Here is a 23,822-nt window from a genome sequence, read left to right as displayed (position 1 = left end):
CTAGCTGGTTTCTGGTTCTGAGAGCAGAGTGTGAAGCATGGACAGGGCGGGAAAGCACCTGAATGTGGACCTGGACCTCTGGAGCCGGCGCCACTCTGGGCAGGAAAGGCCCCAGGCTCCCTTTAAGCAGCTCGTTGGGCGACAGTGCCACCTAGTGACCGAGGCACGCCGAGGGGACACAGACCCACCCCCCTGGAAAAGCAGCCAGGCAGCGGACACTCCCACCTCTCACACACTTCAGGCTCTAACCCCTGTGGGACAGGTACTTCAGAGTCACTTGGCAAAAAAAATTACAAGGACATGACAATGTATAACCACGCCCGACTGGCTTGTTTTATTGGAGAAGGGCACGTGGAGTTAACAATGTGACGACAGCTGGGACCCGAGGTCGGGGAAGAACAGCCTCCCCTCCCCACACAGGCCCACTGCCCCAAATAAAAAATAACCAACTATGGGAGAGCAGCTGAGACGGCGACGGAGGGCGGGGAAGGGAACAGGGAACCCAAGGGCAGCGGGAGAGACCATGCGTGTGCTGGGAGGGCCCAGAGGCAGCGGCGGTGCGAGTAACGCAAACACGAGTCTCTATCTTCCACGTAGGTCTGTATAAATATAGAGAGAGAAACTGCTCCCTCTCCCCTGCTCTCCCCTCTGCTCCGCGCTGCTTGCCGCGGTCCCAGCTCCTCTTTCCACAGGAGGACCAAGGGAGGGGATGACGAGCGAGTCATCACCGAATTGCGATCAGACCCACGTCCATCAGCTTCTGGATCTTCTGTGCGATTACAGGATTCTTCAAGTGTCTGACGAACGAAAAGCGGAATCGTCAGAAACGAGACTTAACCTAAAAACGTCTTACTTGCTCTCGGAGACACCCGAATGCAAACCCCGCGCAAGGCCCAATAGGAGGCGGCCGAATGGGAGGCCTGGCGAAGACCCCCCTGGGAAGGCTTGGCCAGCCCGCAGGCAGCACCGCGCCAGGCCCGCTCCGCACAAACCCTCGGACACAGCTTGAAGCTGAGGCCGCTCTCCCAGCAAAGCCGGTCTCTCCGGCGGAGCGCTCCGGCAATCACAGAGATCCGGCTGTGCGCAAGCCAGACCCGGTACCCCCCCACCAGCCTCATGCCCCCTGCTGCTAGCCTTCCTGTCTTCGTCTTCCCCAGCCTCACTTACTCGCTGAGCGCCTGGGGGTCCTTCTGCATCTGCTCCAGGATGAGCCGCATGGCCGGGTCGCTCATGATCTGCTGCACCTCGGGGTCAGCCATGGCCCGTCGCTTCACATCTTCGGGGCTGTCGTGGCGGTTGTACTGGGCCATCACACAGCGCTGGTAACCGTCTGCCGCCTCCTGCACCCCAGCAAAGCCAGAGGGGGGTCGTTAGCACCGACCGGTTCACTGCTTCCACCAGGCCAGCTAACAGAAGGAGCGAAGGGGGGAGACGGTAGGCCAGACAGGCCGAAGGAAGCAGGAGCGGCCCCACCTTACAGTTGGAGTCCAGATCTAAGGCCTTCTGGTAGACGTCCATGGCTTTCGTGTAGTCCTTCATGGCCTCCAGCGCGGCTGCCTTCCGGGTGTAGCCCTTGACTACAGAGAAGTGGGAAAGGTGGGGCATCCTCAGAACAGGGCTCTGCAGGCTGCCACGCCCACCTTGCCCCGGGGAACCCGTCTCCATCAGGGCTGCGGATGCTAGTTCCCAAACCCCTGCCCCATCTCCATCTCTGCGCCAGGGTCACGGGCGGGGGCGGCAGTGGAAAAGCACTTACTGAAGGTCGGTTCCAGCTGGATACACTCCTCACAGTCCTGGAAGAGAGAGAAGAGAAAGTGAGGCTTGTTCCTTCCCACGAGCTATTTGAAGGCAGGGGGATCCCTCGGAATGACTGGCGGCACACGCCGCCCAGACCCACGACAGTGTTGTCTCGCTTCCTGAGTTTCTGTTAACCTGGAAACCCAGGCCCTTTCACAGAAGGTCCAGCAGAGGATAGAAAAGCAAATTAAGTGAAACCACGAGGGTCGACAAATCCCGACTATGGACCACCCCAAGGAAGACAAGGAGCCTGGACTCTTCAAAAGGGTGACTTTATGCAAAATCCTGCCAACAGCGGGGAAACTTCTAGTCTGAGAGAGAGAGAAAACACACGTGGAACCAGATGAAATCCATGGGCCTCGATCACGACAGCTTAAATGTGCAGTTTTGGCCAAGTGGGGAGATCTGAAGGGGCCCACAGCACCCAGCCTCCCGACCCTCGTCCCGCTATTATCAGGTGCTTTAAAGACACCTCAGGAAAAGAGCACTCTAGAGCGGAGGCGTGGAGTGCCAAACGTTTCCCATTTCCTTTCACAAACGGTCTGGCGAAGACTCTTCCACCACTCAAGGAGGTGGAGGACGCACAGGTGCTTGGGTATTTTTGTTTGAAGCACCTATGAAAGGGAAAATTCTGGGGAAAAAAATGCCATACACTATCATTTCACACCCAGGCCCACATCCACCTTTTCTGGCATAAAGCTAGCCCAGAAATGGTCCGGTAGCTGGGGAAGCAGCGCTCTCCCTCACAGGTGGCCACCTGGCGAACCAACCTGGCTCTGATGTCGCCCTTATACCACAGCAGTGACATCTCTAAAACCCAGACAAGGGCCCAGAACACAGTGGCATCAATAACAAAAACTATCATGGACTCAGGTACTGGGGTTCTCCGCGCAAGTCACATTTTGTCACCTTACGGTAGTAAGGTGCTCTAGACTTGGGGCACCTGGGTCCTGGTCTCCAGCACACACAGCTTCCTGCTCCACGGGGCGTCTGCTTCTCCCTCTGCCCCTCCTGCCACACATGTTCTCTCCCCACCCCCCCATATAAATAAAATCTAATTTATTCATATATTTGAGTGGTAGGAAGACAATGCAACCAGGGAGAGTCAGGGGGAGAGGGAGAAGCAAATACCCCGCTGAACTGGGAACCTGACATGGGGCTCGATCCCAGCACCTGGGGATCATGACCTGAGCCGAAGGCAGAGGCTTAACCATCTGAGCCACCCAGGCACTCAAATATATAAACAAGATCTTTAACCCAAAAAGGAAAAAAAAAACTGCTCCAAGCTTGGACATTTTAAAAAATTACCTGGAGAACAGTTTAAAAATCACCAACAGGCCCTGGACAGCCCGTGTTCAAGAGAGTGGGGACGAACCCCCTTCACGGTGCGGACAGAACCACACCTGACCACGCTCAGCGTGACCGAGAACAGCACACAGGCTAACTGACCTCATCAAGAAGTCAGAGCAGATGGGGCGCCTGGGTGGCTCAGTGGGTTAAGCCGCTGCCTTCGGCTCAGGTCATGATCTCAGGGTCCTGGGATCGAGTCCCGCATCGGGCTCCCTGCTGAGCAGAGAGCCTGCTTCTGCCTCTCTCTCTCTCTCTCTCTGCCTGCCTCTGCCTACTTGTGATCTCTCTCTGTCAAATAAATAAATAAAATCTTTAAAAAAAAAAAAAAAAAAAAAAGAAGTCAGAGCAGATGAAAAAACCGCTGTGGGAAACAATACTGCGGTCTGCCCAAAGAATATATAAATAAAAATAATTAAAAAAAAAAAAAAATCCAAACCTTGAACCACTCAGTGACACAGCACTTCACCCCCAAAGAACTGAAGCTGAGGCCCCAACAGGCACTGCACACCCCGGCCACGGCCACAGGACCCCAGTAGCCACAAGGGGGAAACTGCCACTGAGTCCGCCGACGGAGCACAGAGGAGGGACAGGAGGGGGGCGGGTCCGTGCAACCGAACAGCTCTGAGCGCTCAGAAGACGACGCGGACCTCAGCTACCGCAGGAGCCCGCGGACACGGTGCTCGCGGAATGAGCCTGACACGAAAGCACACGCACTGGACGGTCCCACTTCCAGAAGGTCCCTAGAGGAGTCAGCTTCCCAGAGACAGCAGAACGGTGGCTGCCCTGTCCCGGGAGCCGGGGGAGAGGGAACGGGGAGTTAGTGCAGAAAGGCTGCGGTTCCAGTTTGGGAAGATGACGAGGTTCCGGAGGTGCACAGCGCGGAGGGCTGTGTGCGGCGCGAACGTGCTGGGTACCACGGCCGCGCGTGCCGAGCAGCTCAGGACAGAGGAGGGGGGGATCGCGAAGGAAGAAGCAGCCAGCATCAGAGAAGGTGGAAAAGGATCCACTTTTCTTTCTTTTAAAGATTTTTTTTTTGAGGGCGAGCGAGTGAAGGGAGCGTACACACCCAGGGGAGGAGCAAGTGGGAAGGGCAGAGGGAGACGCAGACTCCACGCTGAGCAGGGAGCCCGCTCCGGGATCGTGACCTGAGTGAAGCCACAAGCTTATCTGATGGAGCCCCCCAGGCTCCCCCTCCCAGGATCCATTTTTCCAAATGCTCCCAATCACTAATGTAGCTTGATGGGCCAGGACAGAGCAGACTTCGATCCCGCATTTTACAAACATCGCACATACCCCACACCACCCTGACTCTAAGATCAAGAAGAGCCTCCAGCGGGTGTTGGTGACAATGCGGGAAGCGGGAAGCCCGCGCTCCTCACGCGCAGGCCAATCAGACGCGGCCACTCCGCGTCCCCACCTGCCCACCTTGAGCGCCAGCTGGAACTCCAGGAGTTTGGTGTAGCAGGCGGCTCGATTGCTGTACAATTTGGCATCTTTTGGATTCCGTTTGATGGCTTCTGTATAATGCTTCATGGCCTGGGGATAGTCCCCTGAATAAGAAAAAGAAACTTTTTCAGAAAGCAACCCCCCCCCCATCACACACACACCAGGGACTGCGGCGCTCGGGCAGCCAGGGCACAGAGGACAGGCCCGCACCCCTCTCACGCACACGCTCCCTCGCCTGAGCCGCACCACACCTTTCTGAAAACATTCATTGCCTTTGTTCTTCTCCTCCAAGGCCAGGTCGGGGTTTATATAAGCCAGCCGCTCTTGCTCCTTCAGAATTTTCTCTGCCTAAAAAAAGATAATCCTTTGGATAATCATTTTAATTCTCACGAATATAAATACTGCACTAAAAAAGTCCTTACTTGGACTTTGATTTCCAGAAAGTACCATGGGCAACATTTTAGTTTTTGTTCAAAGAGCATGCAAGTCTTATCTCGGGGTTGAGTTCAAGCCCCACACAGGGTGCAGACATTACTTAAAAAATGACACATTCCTCATTATCACTATGGAGTGCCTGGGTAGCTCACTGGGTTAAACATCCAACTGTTCTGGTTTCGGCTTAGACTGGGCGTGGAGCCTGAAGAGTCTCTCTACTCACCTCTGACCCTCCGTCAAAAAAAAAAAAAAAAAAAACCAACAACAGAAAAACAGAAACAAAATAAAACAAAACCAACCCCATACAAAACACAACAAAAAAAGACAAGCAAGATAATAAAAATATTCCACGTGTCCATAACAAAATTTTCTGACCATTCTTAGGGCACCTGGGTGGCTCAGTCGGTTAAGTGTCTGACTTTGTTCATGCCATGATCCCCAGGGACTGAGCCCTGCATGGGGCTGCTTCTCCCTCTTCCTCAGCCCCTTTTCCCATTCATGTGTGCAGAAGCACTCTCTCTTTTTTAAGATTTTTAGTTACTTATTTGACAGAGTCACAAGTAGGCAGAGAGGCAGGCAGAGAGAGAGGAGGGGAAGCAGGCTCCCCGATGAGCAGAGCCCGATGAGGGGCTCGATCCCAGGACCCTGAGATCATGACCTGAGCCGAAGGCCGAGGCTTAACCCGCTGAGCCACCCAGGCACCCCCCTATTAAATGATACTTAAAAAAAAAAATTCTGACCAATCTTTTCGTGAATAAAATCACCCCTCCCACCACACTTTATGACAACTAGCACAACACACACTTTGGTTGTGTAAGGTTAAAAAAAAAAAAAAAAAAAAAAAAAAAAAGTTTGAATAAGAACCATAATACTCAGTGCACTGACCCTCAGCAGAAGGTCAAAATCTTGGCCAGTAAAAAAGTACAGCAAACAACCCGCGTTATTCCTTACTGCTGTCAAATGACAAGGATGTTCTATAAAACTCTAGACCAAAAACGCTACTTCCAAAAACTTAAGGTTTGCTAATAAACACCTGCAACTATAAGAAGTAATAATTTAAGAAAACATCCTTGTTCTTTCCGTACCTACCTGTTGGCATTTCTTGAGCACATCTGGGGTTCTGTGCTCTGCCAAAGACTTGTTATAGAAATGAATGGCATCCTTGTACTTTTCTTCTTTGAAGTAGGAGTTGCCAATTCGAGCGTAAGCTCTGACAAAAACAAGCAAGAGAAGAGTTTGCTAAGGGCAGAGCAGGGACAGGGTCATCTCCTGCAGAGCAAAGACAGCGGCAACTAGGAACAAGGCCCCCATCACTGCTGGGACACTACGCCCTCCAAACACCTTTTGTCTCGATGCCTGCGGCCTCCTCTCCAGGCCACTGTTAACAGAGCAGGTCGTGTGGCCAGCAACCCTCCTCCCCATGCAGGAACATATAAGTCTCAGCCATCGACCCCTCCACACCACGTGAGGCACAGCCGAAGGGCGCGCGTACTTGGCAATCTGTCGATAGTCTTCTCGGTTTTCGCGCCCCACTTCGATGGCCTTCTCACAAAGCTCCCGGCATTTACTGTAGTCGCCCTTCTCGAAGTACACAGCTGCCAGGCAGGACGGTTAAGGAAGAGTCAGTCCTGGTCTCTCCCTAGGACCGCCGGACGACACGCTTACCCCTTGGCCTCGGCCTCACCTGCTTGGTTGGTCATGTAAGTCATGTTGGTGGGGTCCAGGTCCTTGGCTCTGTCGTAGTGTTTCAGGGCTGTGTCAAAGTCTTTCTTCTTGTAGGCCTCATTCCCCAACTCCTTCTCTTTCAGCGCCTAGATGGAAGTGTGAAAGGAGTACTGAGCAAATCAAACCCAGATGGCAGCACCTGTACAGCACGTATGACAAACCAGTCTCCACATCTGCCGGCCTCTCCTCAACCAGCTATGGACTGAAAAGGGAAGGGCTAACTGCTGGAACAGAAAATTTAAAACTTTCATCTCCTGGGTGCCTGGGTGGCTCAGTGGGTTAAAGCCTCTGCCTTCGGCTCAGGTCATGATCCCAGGGTCCTGGGATCGAGCCCCACATCGGGCTCTCTGCTCCGCAAGGAGCCTGCTTCCTCCTCTCTTTTTCTGCCTGCCTCTCCGCCTACCTGTGATCTGTCAAATAAATAAAGAAAATCTTTAAAAAAAAAAAAAACAAAAAAACCTTTCATCTCCACTTCCTCTGAAACGACCCCCCCTTTCCATCTACTCTCCTTGATGCTGTCGAAAAGCAGAGAGTTTCTCCAGGGGAGAGGAAACCCCTCCGGCCCCCACCAACCTCCAAGAGGACAGAAGTCCTGTACCCGGTTTTACTGTGAGAGGCTGCACCTAGTCAGTTCCTGCTGCGCAGTCACCATGGGGTCTCAACTGTGAGGGAACAGTAGCAAAGGAGCAAGGAGGGGACAAGAAGGGGCCGCCCAGGGGCAGGGGTCTTCAGGAAACAGCAGCAGAGGGTTAGGGAGGGGATGAGAAGGGGCTGCCCACCCAAGGGCACAGGTCTTCAGAGAAGAGCACGCTACCACCCGCATCACGGGGCCCTTTTCCAGCTCTGAGACACCCTGAACAACGAACACGTACCCAACTGAAGGTGCTAAATCTGGAAACAATCTGCTGTTCCCATTTATAAGGAGGGAAATAAAATCGTGTAAGCACATGCCTCCCGCTCTGGGAGACGGTGTTGCTAACTGGACAACTTTCAACTACACGCCCATCCAACCAGAACACAGGAGCCTCAGTCAGATGCGGAGACATTCCTCTGGACCTCAGGGGGACAAGGGTCACACACGCAGCTCCACCGGCCTGCCCTGACCAGCACCGGGCCACTAGCCCGAGATCCACCATGCTTATGAGATCGCTTGGCAAGTCAACCTTTTAACACACTGTTCTCATAACGACAGCAACCAGATGCTCAAAAACTGTTACAGACGCCCCGACCCACAGTGCTCCCGCTGACGGGGACTGCTAGCTGACTAGCCTGTTTAGGAATGTTGACAGTAAGGAGAAAAAACGAGACCTGCTTCTTGTTCTCTGGGAGATCTTCTTCCATTGGTTCTGGCTTGGTGTCCTTCTTGGGAGGAGGAGGTGGGGGAGGCGTTCCCACTTCCTCCTCCTCATCCATACTGCCCAGGTCCACTCCCAGCAGGACGCTGAGAGTGGTCATGATCCGGGGATCTTGCAGTTTCCTAGTATTGATTTAAAAAAGAAAAGAAAAGAAAAGAAAACCACAATTATTCTTCCCGGCAATTGATTGTAAACCCCCACTGACTGCTAAGCTTCAGATCACCGTATACGAGAGCGTCTCCTCCACAGAAAAACTGCTAGGTTGTGCTCCGGCCACAAGCCACCCCTGGGGATACCCCACCCTCCAATAATCCGCCTAAGACAAGGTACCAGCCCTCAAACTTCTTTCTTTTTTTTCTTTTTTTTAAAGATTTTATTTATTGATTTGACAGAGAGAGATCACAAGTAGACAGAGAGGCGGGGAGAGAGAGAGAGGGAAGCAGGCTCCCTGCTGAGCAGAGAGCCCGATGCGGGACTCGATCCCAGGACCCTGAGATCATGACCCGAGCTGAAGGCAGCGGCTTAACCCACTGAGCCACCCAGGTGCCCTCAAACTTATTTCTTGGAGGCAGCAAATACACTGAGTACTGAGCTACAGGTGTACCCCATCTCATCTCAGGAGTCACAGACACCAGCGTGACTTAGGAAATACAGCTTTTTACACCTGACGCTCATCTCAGCCAGCAGTTCCCACTCCAGTGTGCCGAGAGAGACAGCATCTGGTGCGCACAGGAAGGACAGAGTTGGTACCAGATCAGAATTACAGTGAAACAGTGAAGGCGGATGGAGGCTTAGAAAAGAAAATTCCAAATTATTCTGATACATGTACCCCTTGACCCTTTCCAGAAATAAAAAACAACCAACCAACGAATACCTACCGCTTATTAGAGAAAAAACAACAGCAGAAACCCTGCTGTCTGAAAGAGGGGCTCCCTCCTCCTCCATGCCCTGCCGTAACATTCCAGGGACAAAGCACAATGTTTACGTCCATTTCCAGAGGCAAACTGCACTGCCTTGACTTACGTGCCCAGGTCGGACGGCTTGTTTCGTAGCTGCTCTATCAGCTCCCTGTAGGTGGGATCAGCGAGCAGCGTCCTGGTCCTGGGATCATTCTCCAACTTCTGGTACAGGTTAGGCATGTTGAAAGGGTTCATGAACTTCCGCTCTGTTCCAAACAAAGGAAAGCACGTTATAGAAATCGGTTTGAGCCACAACGCCCCTGTAGCCTCTGAGCCTGATATGTACGTGGGGCACCTCAAAGTTAACCCTGTTAAAAAAGTAAAAGAAGGGCGCCTGGGTGACTCAGAGGGTTAAGCCTCTGCCTTCGGCTCAGGTCATGATCCCAGGGTCCTGGGATCGAGCCCCGCATTGGGCTCTCTGCTCAGCGGGGAGCCTGCTTCCCTTCCTCTCTCTCTCCCTGCCTCTCTGCCTACTTGTGATCTCTATCAAATAAATAAATAAAATCTTAAAAAAAAGAAAAAGAACCAACAGTGCACTGGCGCCTACCTGCCAGCCGGGCCTCCATGTTCTGTAAGCCCTCTCTGAGCTGAGGATTATTTGGTTCATGTTTTAAACCCTCTTCGTAGGTTCGCTTGGCTTCTTCAAATCGGTTTAAGAACTCAAGAGCTGCTGCTTTCCGCGAATAGCCCTTAAACCAGCAAAAAAGACACAAAACAAAATAAAGGCCACCTAGGGACAAATCCAGTAGACGAACTCCGAAGAACGTGTTCTACATTTCACAAGACGAACGGGCGTTCGCGCCCCGGCCCAAGGACAGCAGCAGCAGCAGCGCGCGCCGCCGAGACGGAGAACGCGGACTCCAGCCGCAGAGCAAAGACGCCCCCTCCCCACGGCGGCTTCTCTCCGGACCCCGCCGGGGTCGCTTCTCTCTCAGCCGCGCTCGCGCTAAGACCCGTCTCCACAGCGGACTCGAAGTCCGACTTGGCAGCCTGTGCCGTCAGCGTGCGGCACACGCGCAGACGGGGAGCACCCGCCATCCGTCCGCAGCGACACACGCTGGCCGGCTCAGGAGGGCCCCGTGTGTAAAGCCAGCGCGCCGGAGCAGTTCTGCGAAGTCCGGAGAGCCCAGCGCGCCCACAGCTTACCTTGGCCCAGTCAGGCTTCAAGTCCACGGTCTTGCAGCCATCCTCATAGGCCTTCTGGTAGTCGCCCTTCTTGGCGTAGGCCGCCGAGCGGTTGCTGTAGAGCACGTGGTTCTTGGGGTCTAACTTAATGGCCTCCGAGTAGCACTGGAGCGCGTCATCGATGTTGCCCGCACTCAGGGCCTTATTGCCCTTCTCTTTCAGCTCATTTACCTGAGGGGGAGAAACAGCCAATGCAGTTCTTCTCTCCTTTAACACACTTGCCTGGTCCCAATTTTCTAAGTGAGCTTCTACTTGTCTTCAGTTATCACCACAAAAGAGTTACTTTACAGACCGAAAGAAAGAACTCATTAATGAATTCATTTACCATCTCCCACACCTTTTGGAACCAACCAGAAAACAGTAAGTAACCAGGAAAAAAAGCCCGACTCTGCTCTCCACTAGCTGCAGTGTGAACTGGAATTCCAGCCACTCTCCCAGAATCTCTACTTAGGGCTGATGAAGGGCACACTCACGAGGTCCTTTCATGGAAAAACAAATTCATTTGCTTACACTGCCAAGAAGCCCAAATGATAAACCAAACACAGGGGCCACACTGCTCCTCACAGAAGGATTCACGAAGGAATAGAAGGGAGTGTGTCCGGACACATGCTCCCAACCTACAGGCTTCCCGCCCACTTCTCTGGGAGCACCAAGACGCTCACCCACCATCACGGAAGCCTCTATTTCCATTCAGAGGTGTGGTGACGAGTCACGGCAGGGCAGAGCACTGCTCTGCTCCTTAGTGAGTCAAGAAGAGCTAGACCCTCAAATCGGTTTTTGCCCTGTTCAAATGTTATACAAAGTATGCAAGAAAATGAAACACTACTAGCGGTTTTATCTCTCATCCTTTCAAATATTCAAAACATGGTCTTAAATTAGAGAGCTTCTCCTAATGAAGGATGCCCTACAGGAGTGAAAGGGCCACATCTCAAATGCACACACATTTGGTGAGATCAAGCATGCATTCTAGTTACAAATCATTCTCTATCATCCAGCTATGACCAATACATACAGACGCACGTGATTCTGGAACCCTGAGGCACACCAACCAGGAATGTTCCACCCATTAACCAGAGAGGTTAGATGACCTTGAGAAAAAAATGTCAGAAAAAGACCGCCAGGGGTGCCTGGGTGGCTCAGTGGGTTAAGCCTCCGCCTTCAGCTCAGATCCTGGGATGAGTACCACATCTGGCTCTCTGCTCCGCAGGGAGCCTGTTTCCCCCCCTCTCTCTGCCTGCCTGTCTGCCTACTTGTAATCTCTGTCAAATAAATAAAATCTTAAAAAAATTTTTTTTTTAAATTTTAAAAATGGAAAAAAAGGAAAAGACCGCCAAATCTAGCAAAGGATAAAAATCTTAGAACCCAGGGGACGCCTGGGTGACTCAGTGGGTTAAGCCTCCGCTTTTGGCTTTTTTCTGCTTTTCTGTCATGATCTCAGGGGTCCTGGGATCGAGCCCAGCATCAAGCTCCCTGCTCAGCAGGGAGCCTGCTTCTCCCTCTCTCTCTCTACCTGCTGCTCTGCCTACTTGTGATATCTTTCTGTCAAATAAATAAATAAAATCTTTAAAAAAAAAAAATCTTAGAACCCAGGAAGGACACCACAAAGTAAAAAGTTAAAACTCCGCTAGCATCGTGATGCAGCTGAGAACAGCTCCATGAAATCCTTGCCTACCCTACAAAACATCATTTGCCAAACTGAGTGCTGACCCACAGTAGATATGGAAATCAAGTCTGCAGGTCATGACCAGCACTTAAAGGTAGAATAGAAAATACCTGCCCAGGGGTGCCTGGGTGGCTTAGTGGGTGCAAGCCTCTGCCTTCAGCTCAGGTCATGATCTCGGGGTCCTGGGATCGAGCCCCACATCAGGCTCTCTGCTCAGCGGGGAGCCTGCTTCTCCCTTTCTGCCCACTTATGATCTCTGTCAGATAAATAAATAAAATCTTAAAAAAAAAAAAAAAAAAGGCGGGGTGAAAAGAAAATACCAGCCCAGAATGCACACAATAGCAAACACTACTTTTTTTTTTTTAAAGATTTTATTTATTTGACAGAAAGAGACAGCAAGAGCAGAAACACAAGCATGGGGTGTGGGAGAGGGAGAAGCAGGCTTCCTTCGGAACAGGGAGCCTAAGGTAGGGCTCGATCTCAAGACCCTGGGATCATGACCTAAGCCAAAGGCAGACAGTTAACAACTGAGCCACCCAGGCGCTATTTTGTTAAATGTGTTACACAGCTGTATCTCTGCACTGGGTCTAAGATAAAAAGTACTTTACCTTGGTATTTATTTGGAAAGTACTAAGAAGAAAACGTGGACACTCCAATCTGTCCAACTTCAGTACTTCTGAAAACTGGAATACAGATTTCCCAACTGCAGATGAAAAGCAAAGGCAGGGGACGCCTGGGTGGCTCAGTTGGTTGGACAACTGCCTTCGGCTCGGGGCGTGATCCTAGAGTCCCGGGATCGAGTCCCACATCAGGCTCCCAGCTCCATGGGGAGTCTGCTTCGCTCTCTGACCTTCTCCTTGCTCATGCTCTCTCTCACTGTCTCTCTCTCTCAAATAAATAAATAAAATCTTAAAAAAAAAAAAAAAAGAAAGAAAAGAAAAGGCAGAGAAATCACATGGTGAATGAGTTCTGGAGTAGGTTGGGACACACCCGGAGTTAAAATGCCAGTCGCTGGTGGTGGCAAACGTCGCAGCCCTGAGTTTTGTCATTCATTCACAGTGTACCTGCACATCTGCTCCATCTACAATGGGCACCTCAACTTTTAAAAAAAAGTTTTTTTTTTTTCCTATTTTGATAAACGGAGGAGCAAACCCCTTTCTTAAGGTCCAAGAACTGTGTTTCTCACTTTAGCAATCTTTTTTTCTTGTCTCTACCATAGCCTATTTAATCCCAGCTGCAATTTAATTATCCGGAGTGAACAAAAAATTTATTCATCTCTCCATTTCCACTGTTTTACTAAAGAGGCTCTAGATTTGATCAAAGGACCAATGGCTATACCTGAAAAAAAGCCAACACTAGGCTTTGCAGATCGCACTGAAAAGAAGGGGCCGATTTTCTCCCCCCTGCTGAACAGCTACACTTCAATGACCGTGTCCGACTGCGGAAAAAGTCTCTCCGGGCCGTTCACAATCTCCAGGCCGCCGAGGATATAGAGAAGCGGCTGAAAGCAACCAGCAGCAGCTACAAACTCGGTCCCTAAAAACGCTGAGCCGAGACAAATAACTTACTTCTTGCTGCTTATCTACATAGCCTAGATTCTCTACAGCGACCGATTCCTCCTTGTGTAATCAGAAGCCAACCTTCCAGAAATATCAGTCTTCAGTTACTCTCCAATCACATACACACAAAACCGAAAAGAAAGGAGGGAGGGGAGGCACACACATCTGTAAAACCCTCGTACAGATGGAAGCCGCTCCAAGGACTTTGGCGGCACCATCCCTTTCCTGCATCAGGCAGAGAGAGGCCGGCCCGCCGCTCATCAAACCTTCACTCTCCGCTCTTCCACCCCGGCCCTTCCAGATGGAGAAGAGTAGTATTTCCCCCAGCTGGCCACTTCCAGCGTATTCCCGTCCCCGCATTCCTTCTCAAGTTAACTGTGTCCAAGTCCCGGTGGCTTCTCCGTCGGCAGTGCCCGCTCTCCCAGCCGGCGAGTACCCCGGTGTGGACGCGGCGCGCCTGACGCCTCTCCCGAGGCGTCTCGCCCACCTCCATCCCTCCCAGCGCCCCCAGCATGTACCCCCCCGCCCCCTCCGCTAAGCCGAGAGCCACCTCCCGGGAGGCCTCCGGGCCCAGCCACGGCCTCTCTTCCCGCCGCGGGCCGGACTTAGGCCGAATTGTCGCCGGCCCGCCGGCCCTCCTCGAAGAGCCGGCAGGCGACGAACGCTGAGTGGACCCGGCGCTCCCCGCGGCCCGCCTCACTACACTGCTCACCTCCCGCCCGGTGGGCCGCGGCCCTCACGCCCTAGCCGCGGCCGCTGCTCGGCCGACCCCAGACCGCCGCCCCGACCGGCGCCCGCCCCGCCCCGCTCCTCCACCCGCGGCCTGGCCTCGGCGGGTGTCCGGGGAGCCCCGGGGCCTTGGCCCGCCCCTCCCCCTTCACCTGCTCCATAGCCCGGCCCGGAACCCCGTTGAATTGACTCCGTCCGCTCCGCGTTCCCAACCGCACGCGCCGCCTTCTGGAACCTACTAGAAGCTGCCGGGACCCCCGGATCCCGCCTCTTCCTCGCCTGCTCACTGGTTACGCTCCCCGAGGGCCTGCCTCCCCCGCGCCTCCGGATTGGACTCTTCCCGGCAGGCGCCGCCCACCCCAGGTTCTACGATTGGAGGGAGGGGCGAGCTTCTGCGACAGGGATTGGCCGCTTGGTCCGTCAATCGTGGCTGCTTTGGCCGCGCCCATTGGTCCCGTTCTTTCTGGAAATTTCCACCTCTCCTATTGGGCTGACGGACTCCGTGACCGCACCACCCTCAGATTAAAAAAAGATGCCTATTGGGCGGAGAATCACTGCCACTTTTCGCTGATAGGTTTAAGTGGCAGCTCGTCTAACGGCAGTGGAAGGGGTTTCGTCTCTGCAGTGGTTTATGGGAGTTCACGGCCAGAGTCGCTCTCTGCCGCGGTGGCCGCGGTGGCCGTCGGTGACCCGGTCTACGGGCCGCTTCCTGCCTCCGTGGGCCGCGAGTCCTGCCCTGACGACTCGCTCCTCGGCGGCGGCGCAGAGCCGCTCGGGGGGGGTCCCAGCTCGTGGGGGTGACGTCTGGGTGGACCTCGGGAGAGCGCCCTGCCTGGGACGGCCCCAGAGCCCGCTTCCAGGCGCTGAGTAGCCACGAAGAGCGAAGGAGCTGGGGTTTGGGTGGGACAGCCCGGCTTCTCTCCCCGGGTCCCTTCGGTGGGGACGCATCCATCAAGTTGTGTGTTACCCGCTCGTGTCACGGGTTTTGGTCGTTTAGGGCCGTGGGCGGTTTCCCTTCGTGCAGTCGCGTCTTCAGCGACTGCGGGAGCTGCCGCCCTTATTCGGAGGTGCCGGGGGACGGGGTCAAAGACGAGTGAGGTGCTTGCCCACCTGCTGGCGGCGGCCTGGGAGGGCCGCACGTGCGATAGCGCCCGGGGATGCGGAAGGGCTGAGGGCTTGGAAGAGGGAGGCCGCTTTTGCTCCTGGACCAGTGGGTGCTTCATGGAACAAAGAAGCCGCATGCCAGGTCTGGAGAGGGTTTGGATGAAGGTCTTGGGGCGTGCTGTCCTTGCCATCCTCCCATCTGGGTCATGCCGTCCCTGCCCAGGGTTTTAAGTGCCCACTCCTTGGCAGTAGCTCGTCTCACAGCTTCCTCTTCTAGCCGCGCTGTCCCTGATCCTTTCTCAACACTGCCACCAGAGCTACTGCACATCCACATCCCTTGCTTAAAGCTCTGGGAGGCTTTAGATTGGGGTTCAGGGCCCGTCTCCTCTGGCAGTCCCACTTAATATGGCCTTTTCCCCTGTTCTCCGTCTTCAGCACCGAATTCTAGCCCGCTGACCTCTCTGTTCATTAAACTAGGTGGGCTCCTTCCCTTTGGGCCTGCCTACAAATTATTCCCTGTGATGGCGTCCGCCTTCCACCAACTCTGCCAGGTTAATTCAGTCTTTGCAGGCTAAGATGAGCAGTCAGGGTTCCTTAACAGTCTCGGTCCAACAAGGACACTAAGTTCTGCTTGTTACTTGCTTTTACTGCGCTGTGGGCTATGTGTGTGTCCAGTCACAAATTAAACCAGCAACTTGGATGTCATTCCCACCTTTTGTTAGGACACAGGGGCCTCGTGTCTGTTTTCCTTTGTCAGTGCCTTCCAGGAGCCTTGCACAGCGTCTGGCACATAGTAGGTGTTCGTTAATCCATAGAGTATAACCGAATGTGTCATGCGATTGTGGGCTTTGGAGAAAGTGCAGTGAACAAACCTGACAGAAGTCAATTGGTGCTCATTCTAGTGACAGACACGCCAAAACAGTTCATAGCGTATTATATCTGCCTAAGTGCAGTGGGGAAAAATGAAGCAGAGAAAGGATTAAGGAGTCTTGGACGAGAGGGATGGTGTTGCATTTTTAATAAACTGGCTTGGGCAAATCTCAGTGAGAAGCGAAGATCTGAGCAAAGACCCGAGGAAGTAAGGGAGTGAGATGAATGGAGAATAATGGGGAAAAACCATGAACTTGGAACAACACATGCAAAGGTCCTGGGGTGGAAGCTGCATTGGGGTGGACAGGATAGTGGGAGCAGGGAGGGAGTGGGAGAGCAGGGCCAAGAGAAAGCAGGGGCCCGGTCAGAGCTGGGCCAGGTCCCGTGGGCTGAGAGGCCATTGTGTTCATGCCAACACGATTTGAACAGAAAAGGGACATGATCTGACTTAGTTTTATCAGGACTCCTCTGGCCGCAGTGTAGGTGACCTCTCAGGACACTGTTGCCATGCTCCAGGAGAGTGGTAACAATGCTGTGGGCCAGAGTGGAACCGGAGGAGAGGTGAGAACAGTTGGGTTCCAACTTTGGAGAAGCCAGCAGGATCTATTGATGGGTTGAACTCAAGAAGGAAGGAAGGTGATACCCAGGCTTTTGGCATCTTACTGGTCTGCTGAATTCAGCCTGCTGACAAGACCTTTCATTTCTCTCTGGCTCTGTCTCCAGACCACCACGCTCTTGACTGCCCCCCAGAGGAGCTCCTCCACCATCTCCCCACGCTTCTCCCCAGGCTTCTTTCCCATTCCCCCGTGTCTAACCTCATTTCATCATCACTGACATCTTTTATATAGTTCTGGTACGTGTGGCACCCTACTCTGGATGCAGGGCCTCAGCGGAGAACAAAACAGCTCACAGAGGCAGTTTGTGCTTGCGTGGATCTTCTAGTGGGAGAGATGATAGACTCATCAGCTGTGTGACTCCAGGCAACCTGCTTAACATCTCTTTCTTTTGTTTCCATTTTAAAATGTGGGTGAAACAGTTTTGATGTCAGAGTAGTCCTGAGGATTAAATTGTTTGCTATTTGTAATGCTCATAGAGCACTGCCTACCTACAGAGAAAGCATTGTATGCATTTGTTAAATAAAAACATACAGAAATGAAAATAGTGGTGAGTGCTATTAAAAAAAAAAAAAAAAGCAGAAGGTAAGGGGTAAAGGGGAAGCAGGGAAGGAAGGAGCTTCTGCAGGTGGGTGGTTAGTGAAGACCCCTGAGACCTGAAATGACAAGAAGCCAGCCAAGGACAGGGCTCCGGACAGAACAACAGAAAGTGCAAAGGCCCTGAGGTTAAAACAAGCTTGAAATTTTCAAGGAACCCAAAGAAGGCTCTTCTGTGCTCTGGGGTCCTTGCCTATAAATGGGGATGAAGTGCCAATGACTTCTCAAGGTTACTATGAGACTTGAACAAAATCACCCATCTTCAAAGCTCTTCAGACCCAAAACATAAAATTTGGAAAGCCCCCTCTGAGGAAAGAAAACTATAAGAGATGGGAATCAGGGACCCCTAAAGCTTATTCAGGGTCACAGTAAAGCCCCTCTGACATTCAGAAATGTTAACACTTTTCACCAACTTGGGCTTTCAAATCTCTTGGTGGACTCAGCCCTCTGGAATGGGATGGGGAGGAGATGACGGTAGCCGGCCAGTGTCCCTCTGCCCAGAGCCCTGGAACACCAGCAGAGGCGCTGCCACAGAAGGGTGCCCTGGCCTTGTATTACCCGACTGTTCCAGAATGATTCATGCTGCTATTTTGGGGCCGTTGCTCTCGAGGGTGGGGAGCAAGATGGCGGAGGCTGTATTCAGAGTCAGTTTGAGGTCGCAGATCTGGAGCGGATGAGAGACTGAAGGAGTAAATGTGTGTGTCCCCCACAGAGCAAACCCCAGGTTTTAAAGTTTCCCCTATATGAGAAAAAGGAAAACAGCTGGAGCTCAGGAGACTCAGGGCGGGAGAGTGGAGGATGGATTACGAGGGAGTGGTGGCAGCTCAGAACTCGGGGGTCTGTGGAACATGGAATTTTGTGCCAGTAAGAATGTTCCCTTTTGGAGTGGGACTTTTAAGACAGCCTGATTTTCCTTCTGCAAGTGATCGCAAAGTTCCATCCCATCCATTCTGGAAAATTCCTAAAGAGTGTTTTCATTCCCACTTACCTGAGGGATTCTAACTGCCTGCTCTCCTACTGAGGTAGACTCCGAATGCTGATTAGCAGGGAAAGCATGGGGGTTAGTAACGGGTCCTCGTGTTCTGTTCCATTCAGAGAACCTGTACGGAGGGCCAGGCACTGTGCCAGATGCTTCAAGAAATAAAACGATGGTAATTATTACCTGATAATCATTTGAGAGCTCCAGAGCCCGGCCTGGGACCTCGCTCTCCACACTCCCTCCCAGGGTGATCTCAGTCTCGTTGCTATAAATACCACCTCAGATGATTCCCACGTTTTTATCTCCAGCCCAGCTTTGCTCCTGGCTTCCAGACTTCTCTACCCAGCTGTCTCCTTGATGTCTCCACTTGGATCGCTAATGGACTTCCCAATAGTCTCCCCCCCAGACTGTTCCTCCCTTGACTTCCTTCCCATCAGTGGCCTCCTTATTCTCGGACGGGTTCAGGCTGAAAACTTTGGGGGTGTCCTTCACCCCTCTCTTTCACAACCATGTCTAGTCTGCCAGCAAAATCTGCCAGCTAGACACAGACACATGAACTCTCCAGCCATCTTCTAGCTTTGACCAGGAAACTTTGAGTTGGTAGGTGACCAGAGGCAGAGGGGACAAACTTCGCAAGATGCTTGTGAAGACTCTCGGGGTGTGCTCATAGGCCATATCCTATGAGAGGTGCAGGGTTGGGGTCGGGGTGGTAGGAGTCCATCTTTGGATTCAGGGGACCACTGAGCTGAGCCCGGTGAGGACACTGACAACAGCTGTGGTGGTGGATTGGAACCTTTCCTCAGGTCTAGGGCACCATACGTGCCCCCCCGCCCCACCCCCATGATCTGAGATCACTTGGACGAGAATCCTAGTTGTAACCAGGGGAAGATTCCCTCACGACTGGGCAGGATGGGGACTTGGAGTCCAGATGAGTTGATCCCAAGCTTCTGGTTCTCGATCTGGCTGATTCTGCCCCCAGAGGACATCTGACAGTGCCTGGAGACATCCCAGCCAAGGGGAGGGACGCTCTCTCGGGCCCTCCAGCCCTGCCTCATCTCCTGATACCACTGAGTGACCCCAGTCGAGGCTGCGTGGAACAAAATCGCCCAGCTGAGCCCTGACCCACAAATCATGAGATTTAATCAAAGAGCTGTTGTCTTCAGCCCTCAAAACAAGGTAGTTTGTTACACAGCAAGAGACAACAGACAACCAGAGGACTCACCCCCAGGGCTGTTCCCATGCTTTCCTCTTTCCTGCTGAGGCTAGAAATCCTGCTGGTACAGTGCTTGTACCTCCCACTTTACTCCAGCTCTGTCCCCCATGCCCGTCTGAGTGCCGTTGTATCCAAGACTGCCAAGAAGCACCGTTTAAAACTCAGCTGGCAGTGCCTGGGTGCCTGGGTGGCTCAGTGGGTTAGAACCCCTGTCTTCAGCTCAAGTCATGATCCCAGGGTCCTGGGATCAAGTCCCGCATTGGGCTCTCTGCTCAGCCGGGGGTGGGGGGGAGCCTGCTTCCCCCACCCACAACCCCTGCCTGCCTCTTTGCCTACTTGTGATCTCTGTCAAATAAATAAATAAAATCTTAAAAAAAAAAATAAAATAAAACTCAGCTGCCCCTCACCCTTGACCGACACCCTCCAGAAGTGTATAGAACCAAAACGCCCCGTGACCCTGGGTGCTGCCTCCCCCTTTCCCTCCACCTCCCCGTGCTTCTGCCTCTCCAGCCCTTCGAATTCATTCTCTCTGTGGCTTTAGGCCCTGCCTGAAATGACATGTGCTTGCTGCCTTGTTTACCGTGTGTCTCTCACACAGAAGTTTCCACAGAGGCAGGGCCGGTGCTCTGTCCACCGCTGAGCACAGTCTGGGCTGGGGACATTGCTCATGCTTGTAAGCACATGGCAAATGAGCAAATGAAACCTATGCCTCCTCTGCTCCCACTACGGGTCCCTCAGCCTCTCCCAGAGGGGCTCTCGGACCTTCTTTCTTTCCCCTGGACTTCTTCACCCCCGGTTCTGGTTTCCCTTCCCTGGGCCAGACGGTTGGTTCCCCTCAGAGATAAATGTCACCAACCTCACCTTCTCCTTTCCACCACCTGTTTCTCGAAAACCACCACGTGGCGGAGAGGGTGAGCGTGGGGGAAACAGGCCCTCGCACATCCGGTTGGTGGGAAGGTACACTTAGCCACATCTGTCTAAAATGCAAAAAGCAACTCCGTTCTTCAGAATTTATCCCACAGGTTAACCCCAGCCTGGTGGCACAAGGATGTTTGTCACAGCAGAAGGAGTGGAACCATGCGCATCCAGGGAGGATGCTGGGAAACACGATGCTGCCTCTCCCTCTTGGACTGAATTGCGGGCCCCAGAGTCCTACGCTGAAGCCCTCAGTCCTCAGTGTGATGGCACCGGAGGTGGAGACTTCGGAAGGCAGCTCGGGCTGAGACATGGCCAGGCAAGAAGGCAGCCATCTATAAGGTGGGTCAAATGCCCTCCCTAGAACCTGAGAATGCCGGCACCTTAATCTTGGACTCTCAGTCTCCACAGAAAATAAATTTCTGCTGTTTAAGCCAAAAAGAAAAAAGAAAGGAAAGGAAACTATGAATGCTGTCACCATAGAATGGAAATTTGTGGGGTTTTTTAGACTTTATTTATTTTAGAGAGACAGGGAGAGAGAATGAGCAGGGGGAAGAACAGAGGGAGAAGCAGACCACCCCCCCCCCCCACCGCTCATGCAGGGAGCCAGATATGGGACTTGATCCCAGGACCCTGAGATCATGACCCGAGCAGAAGGCAGACGCTTAACCAACTGAGCCACCCAGGCTCAGAATGGAATATTTGGGAACCTTAAAAAGAAGGCCGGGCCTGCCTTTGGCTCAGGTCATGATCCCAGGGTCCTGGGATCGAGCCCTGCATCAGGCTCCCTACTCTGCAAGAAGCCTGCTTCTCCCTCTCCCACTCCCCCTGCTTGTGTTCCCTCTCTCGCTGTGTCTCTCTCTGTCAAATAAATTACATCTTTTTAAAAAATAAATAAATAAAAATAAAAAGAAGGCTCAGACTCTGGAAAACAGTACGGAGTTTCCTTAAAAAGTTAAAAATAGAGCCACTCTATGACCTAGCAATTGCACTACTGGGTATTTACCCAAAGAATACAAATGTAGGGATCCAAAGGGGCACGTGCACCCCAATGTTTATAGCAGCAATGTCCACAATGGTCAAACTGTGGAAAGAGCCCATGTGTCCATCAACAGATAAATGGATAAAAATATGGTCTACACACACACACACACACACACAGGAATATTATGCAACCATTAAAAATGAAATCTTGCCATTTGCACTGACGTGGATGAAACTAGAGCGTATTATACTAAGCAATGTAAGTCAGTCAGAGAAAGACAATATCATATGGTTTCACTCATATGTGGAATTTTTTTAAAAGATTATTTATTTATTTATTTATTTGACAGATAGACATCACAAGTAAGCAGAGAGGGAGGCAGAGAAAGAGAGAGGAGGAAGCAGGCTCCCTGCTGAGCAGAGAGCCCGATGCGGGGCTCGATCCCAGGACCCTGAGATCATGACCTGAGCGGAAGGCAGAGGCTTTAACCCACTGAGCCACCCAGGTGCCCCATGTGGAATTATTTTTAAAGATTTTATTTATTTACTTGACAGAGAGAGACACAGGGAGAGAGGAGCAAAAGCAGGGGGAGCGGCAGAGGGAGAGGGAGAAGCAGTCTTCCAGTGGAGCAGGGAGCCTGGTGCGGGGCTCGATCCCAGGACTCTAGAACCATGACCTGAGCCGAAAGCAGATGCTCAATAACGCACCTTTCATATGTGGAATTTTTTTTTTAAGATTTTATTTATTTATTTGACAGAGAGAGATCACAAGTAGGCAGAGAGGCATGCAGAGAGGAGGAAGCAGGCTCCCTGCTGAGCAGAGAGCCCGATGCGGGTTTCGATTCCAGGACCCTGAGATCATGACCCAAGCCAAAGGCAGCGGCTTAACCCACTGAGCCACCCAGGCGCCCCTCATATGTGGAATTTAAAAAACAAAATGGAGGATCATAGGGGAAGAAAGGGAAAAAGAAATTAGACAAAGAGAGAGAGAGAGACCATAAGAGTTACTCTTTTTTTTTTTTTTTTAAAGATTTTATTTACTTATTTGACAGAGAGAAATCACAGGTAAGCAGAGAGGCAGGCAGAGAGAGGAGGAAGCAGGCTCCCCACGGAGCAGAGAGCCTGATGCGGGGCTCGATCCCAGGACCCTGGGATCATGACCTGAGCCGAAGGCAGAGGCTTTAACCCACTGAGCCATCCAGGCGCCCCATCCATAATAGACTCTTAACTCTAGGAAACAAACCATTGCTGGTGGCGAAGTGGGTTGGAGTTGGGTGGCTGGGGGATGGGCATTAAGGGGGGCACGTCATGGCATGAGCACTGGGTATTGTATGCAACTGGTGAATCATTGACCTCTACCTCCGAACTATACACTGCATGTTAATTAATTGAGTTTAAATGTAATTTGATTTAATTTGAAAGAAAAGAAGGCTTGGGTAGATAATGACAGGGAAACATGCCCATGATGTCCTATGGAATGAAGAAAGTTAGCTGTGGAACGGTGTCTGTGGCCAAATCCTATTTTTGTAAAAAAGAAAGAAAGAAATTGTATGTGTATTTCTTCACTTATGATTATAAATGCTCGGGAAGAATCTAGAAGAATGCACAGCCAGTACCAAAACCGATGCATACTTCCGCGGATTAGGGCTGGGGAGAGGGTGTTGTATGAGCTTGCCAGGACAGCTATACATAAATCCTATGGAATCGGTGGCTTAAACAACAGACATTTATTTTCTCACAGTTCTGCAAGTCCAAAATCAGGGTGTTGGCAGATCTAGTTTTCTCCAGGGCCTCTGGCCTTGGCTTGCAGATGGCCGCCTTCTTGCTGTGTCCTCACATGGTCCTTGCGTCTCTGCGTGTCCAACTTCCTCCTTACAGGGGCACCACTTAGACTGGTGAGGGCTCACCCTAACAGCCTCGGTTTTTATCAGTCACCTGTTCGGAGACCCTCTCTCTGAATGCAGTCAGATCCCGAGGACCCAAAGTCGGGACTTCCACCTAAGAATCTGGGGGGAAGAGGATTCTGCTCATAACCATGATTCATTGTGTCGTTTGACTTTGTCCCAATCAGGGCACCCGGCTGGCTCAATCTGCGGAGCCAGAGACTCTTGATCTCGCGGGTTGTGTTAGAGATCGCTTAAAAATAAATATAAACAAATAAAAATAAAATCTTGGAACAAAAACTTATCAACAATACTATTCGAGGCTTTTTTTTTTTTAAAGATATTATTTACTTATTTGACACAGAGAGAGAGATCACAAGTAGGCAGAGCAGCACAGGCAGAGACAGAGGAGAAGCAGACTCCCTGCTGAGCAAGGAGCCCGATGTGGCTCCCAAGAGCC

At 52.1% G+C, this 23,822-nt stretch overlaps 1 protein-coding gene across 1 annotated transcript; it reads right to left on the bottom strand.

Annotated features, from left to right (window-relative positions):
• Nucleotides 1–309: 309 nt before the first annotated feature.
• On the bottom strand, nucleotides 310–14,460 carry STIP1 (stress induced phosphoprotein 1). Its single transcript, XM_044259550.1, has 14 exons — nucleotides 14,356–14,460; nucleotides 10,214–10,423; nucleotides 9,615–9,756; nucleotides 9,132–9,273; nucleotides 8,062–8,230; nucleotides 6,713–6,839; nucleotides 6,521–6,623; nucleotides 6,118–6,238; nucleotides 4,845–4,941; nucleotides 4,573–4,697; nucleotides 1,757–1,793; nucleotides 1,474–1,577; nucleotides 1,168–1,340; nucleotides 310–797 (listed from the first exon to the last, which is right to left on the bottom strand). The coding sequence occupies exons 1-14, from the start codon at nucleotides 14,362–14,364 to the stop codon at nucleotides 725–727; spliced, it is 1,632 nt and encodes a 543-aa protein (XP_044115485.1). The 5' UTR covers nucleotides 14,365–14,460; the 3' UTR covers nucleotides 310–724.
• Nucleotides 14,461–23,822: the final 9,362 nt, after the last annotated feature.

This window comes from Neovison vison, chromosome 7 (assembly GCF_020171115.1).
Source record: "Neovison vison isolate M4711 chromosome 7, ASM_NN_V1, whole genome shotgun sequence".
Lineage (NCBI taxonomy): Eukaryota > Metazoa > Chordata > Mammalia > Carnivora > Mustelidae > Neogale > Neogale vison.
Note: the sequence above shows the minus strand (reverse complement) of the source record. Positions and strands in the feature narration are given on the sequence as shown.

Excerpts from the sequence above, each read along its gene's own strand:
- STIP1 (XM_044259550.1), bottom strand. Across the intron at positions 8,231-9,131 it reads AAGCCGTCCGACCTGGGCAC|GAAACTGCAAGATCCCCGGA; the intron begins GTAAGTCAAGGC and ends AATCAATACTAG. Across the intron at positions 6,624-6,712 it reads TTACATGACCAACCAAGCAG|CTGTGTACTTCGAGAAGGGC; the intron begins GTGAGGCCGAGG and ends CCTGCCTGGCAG.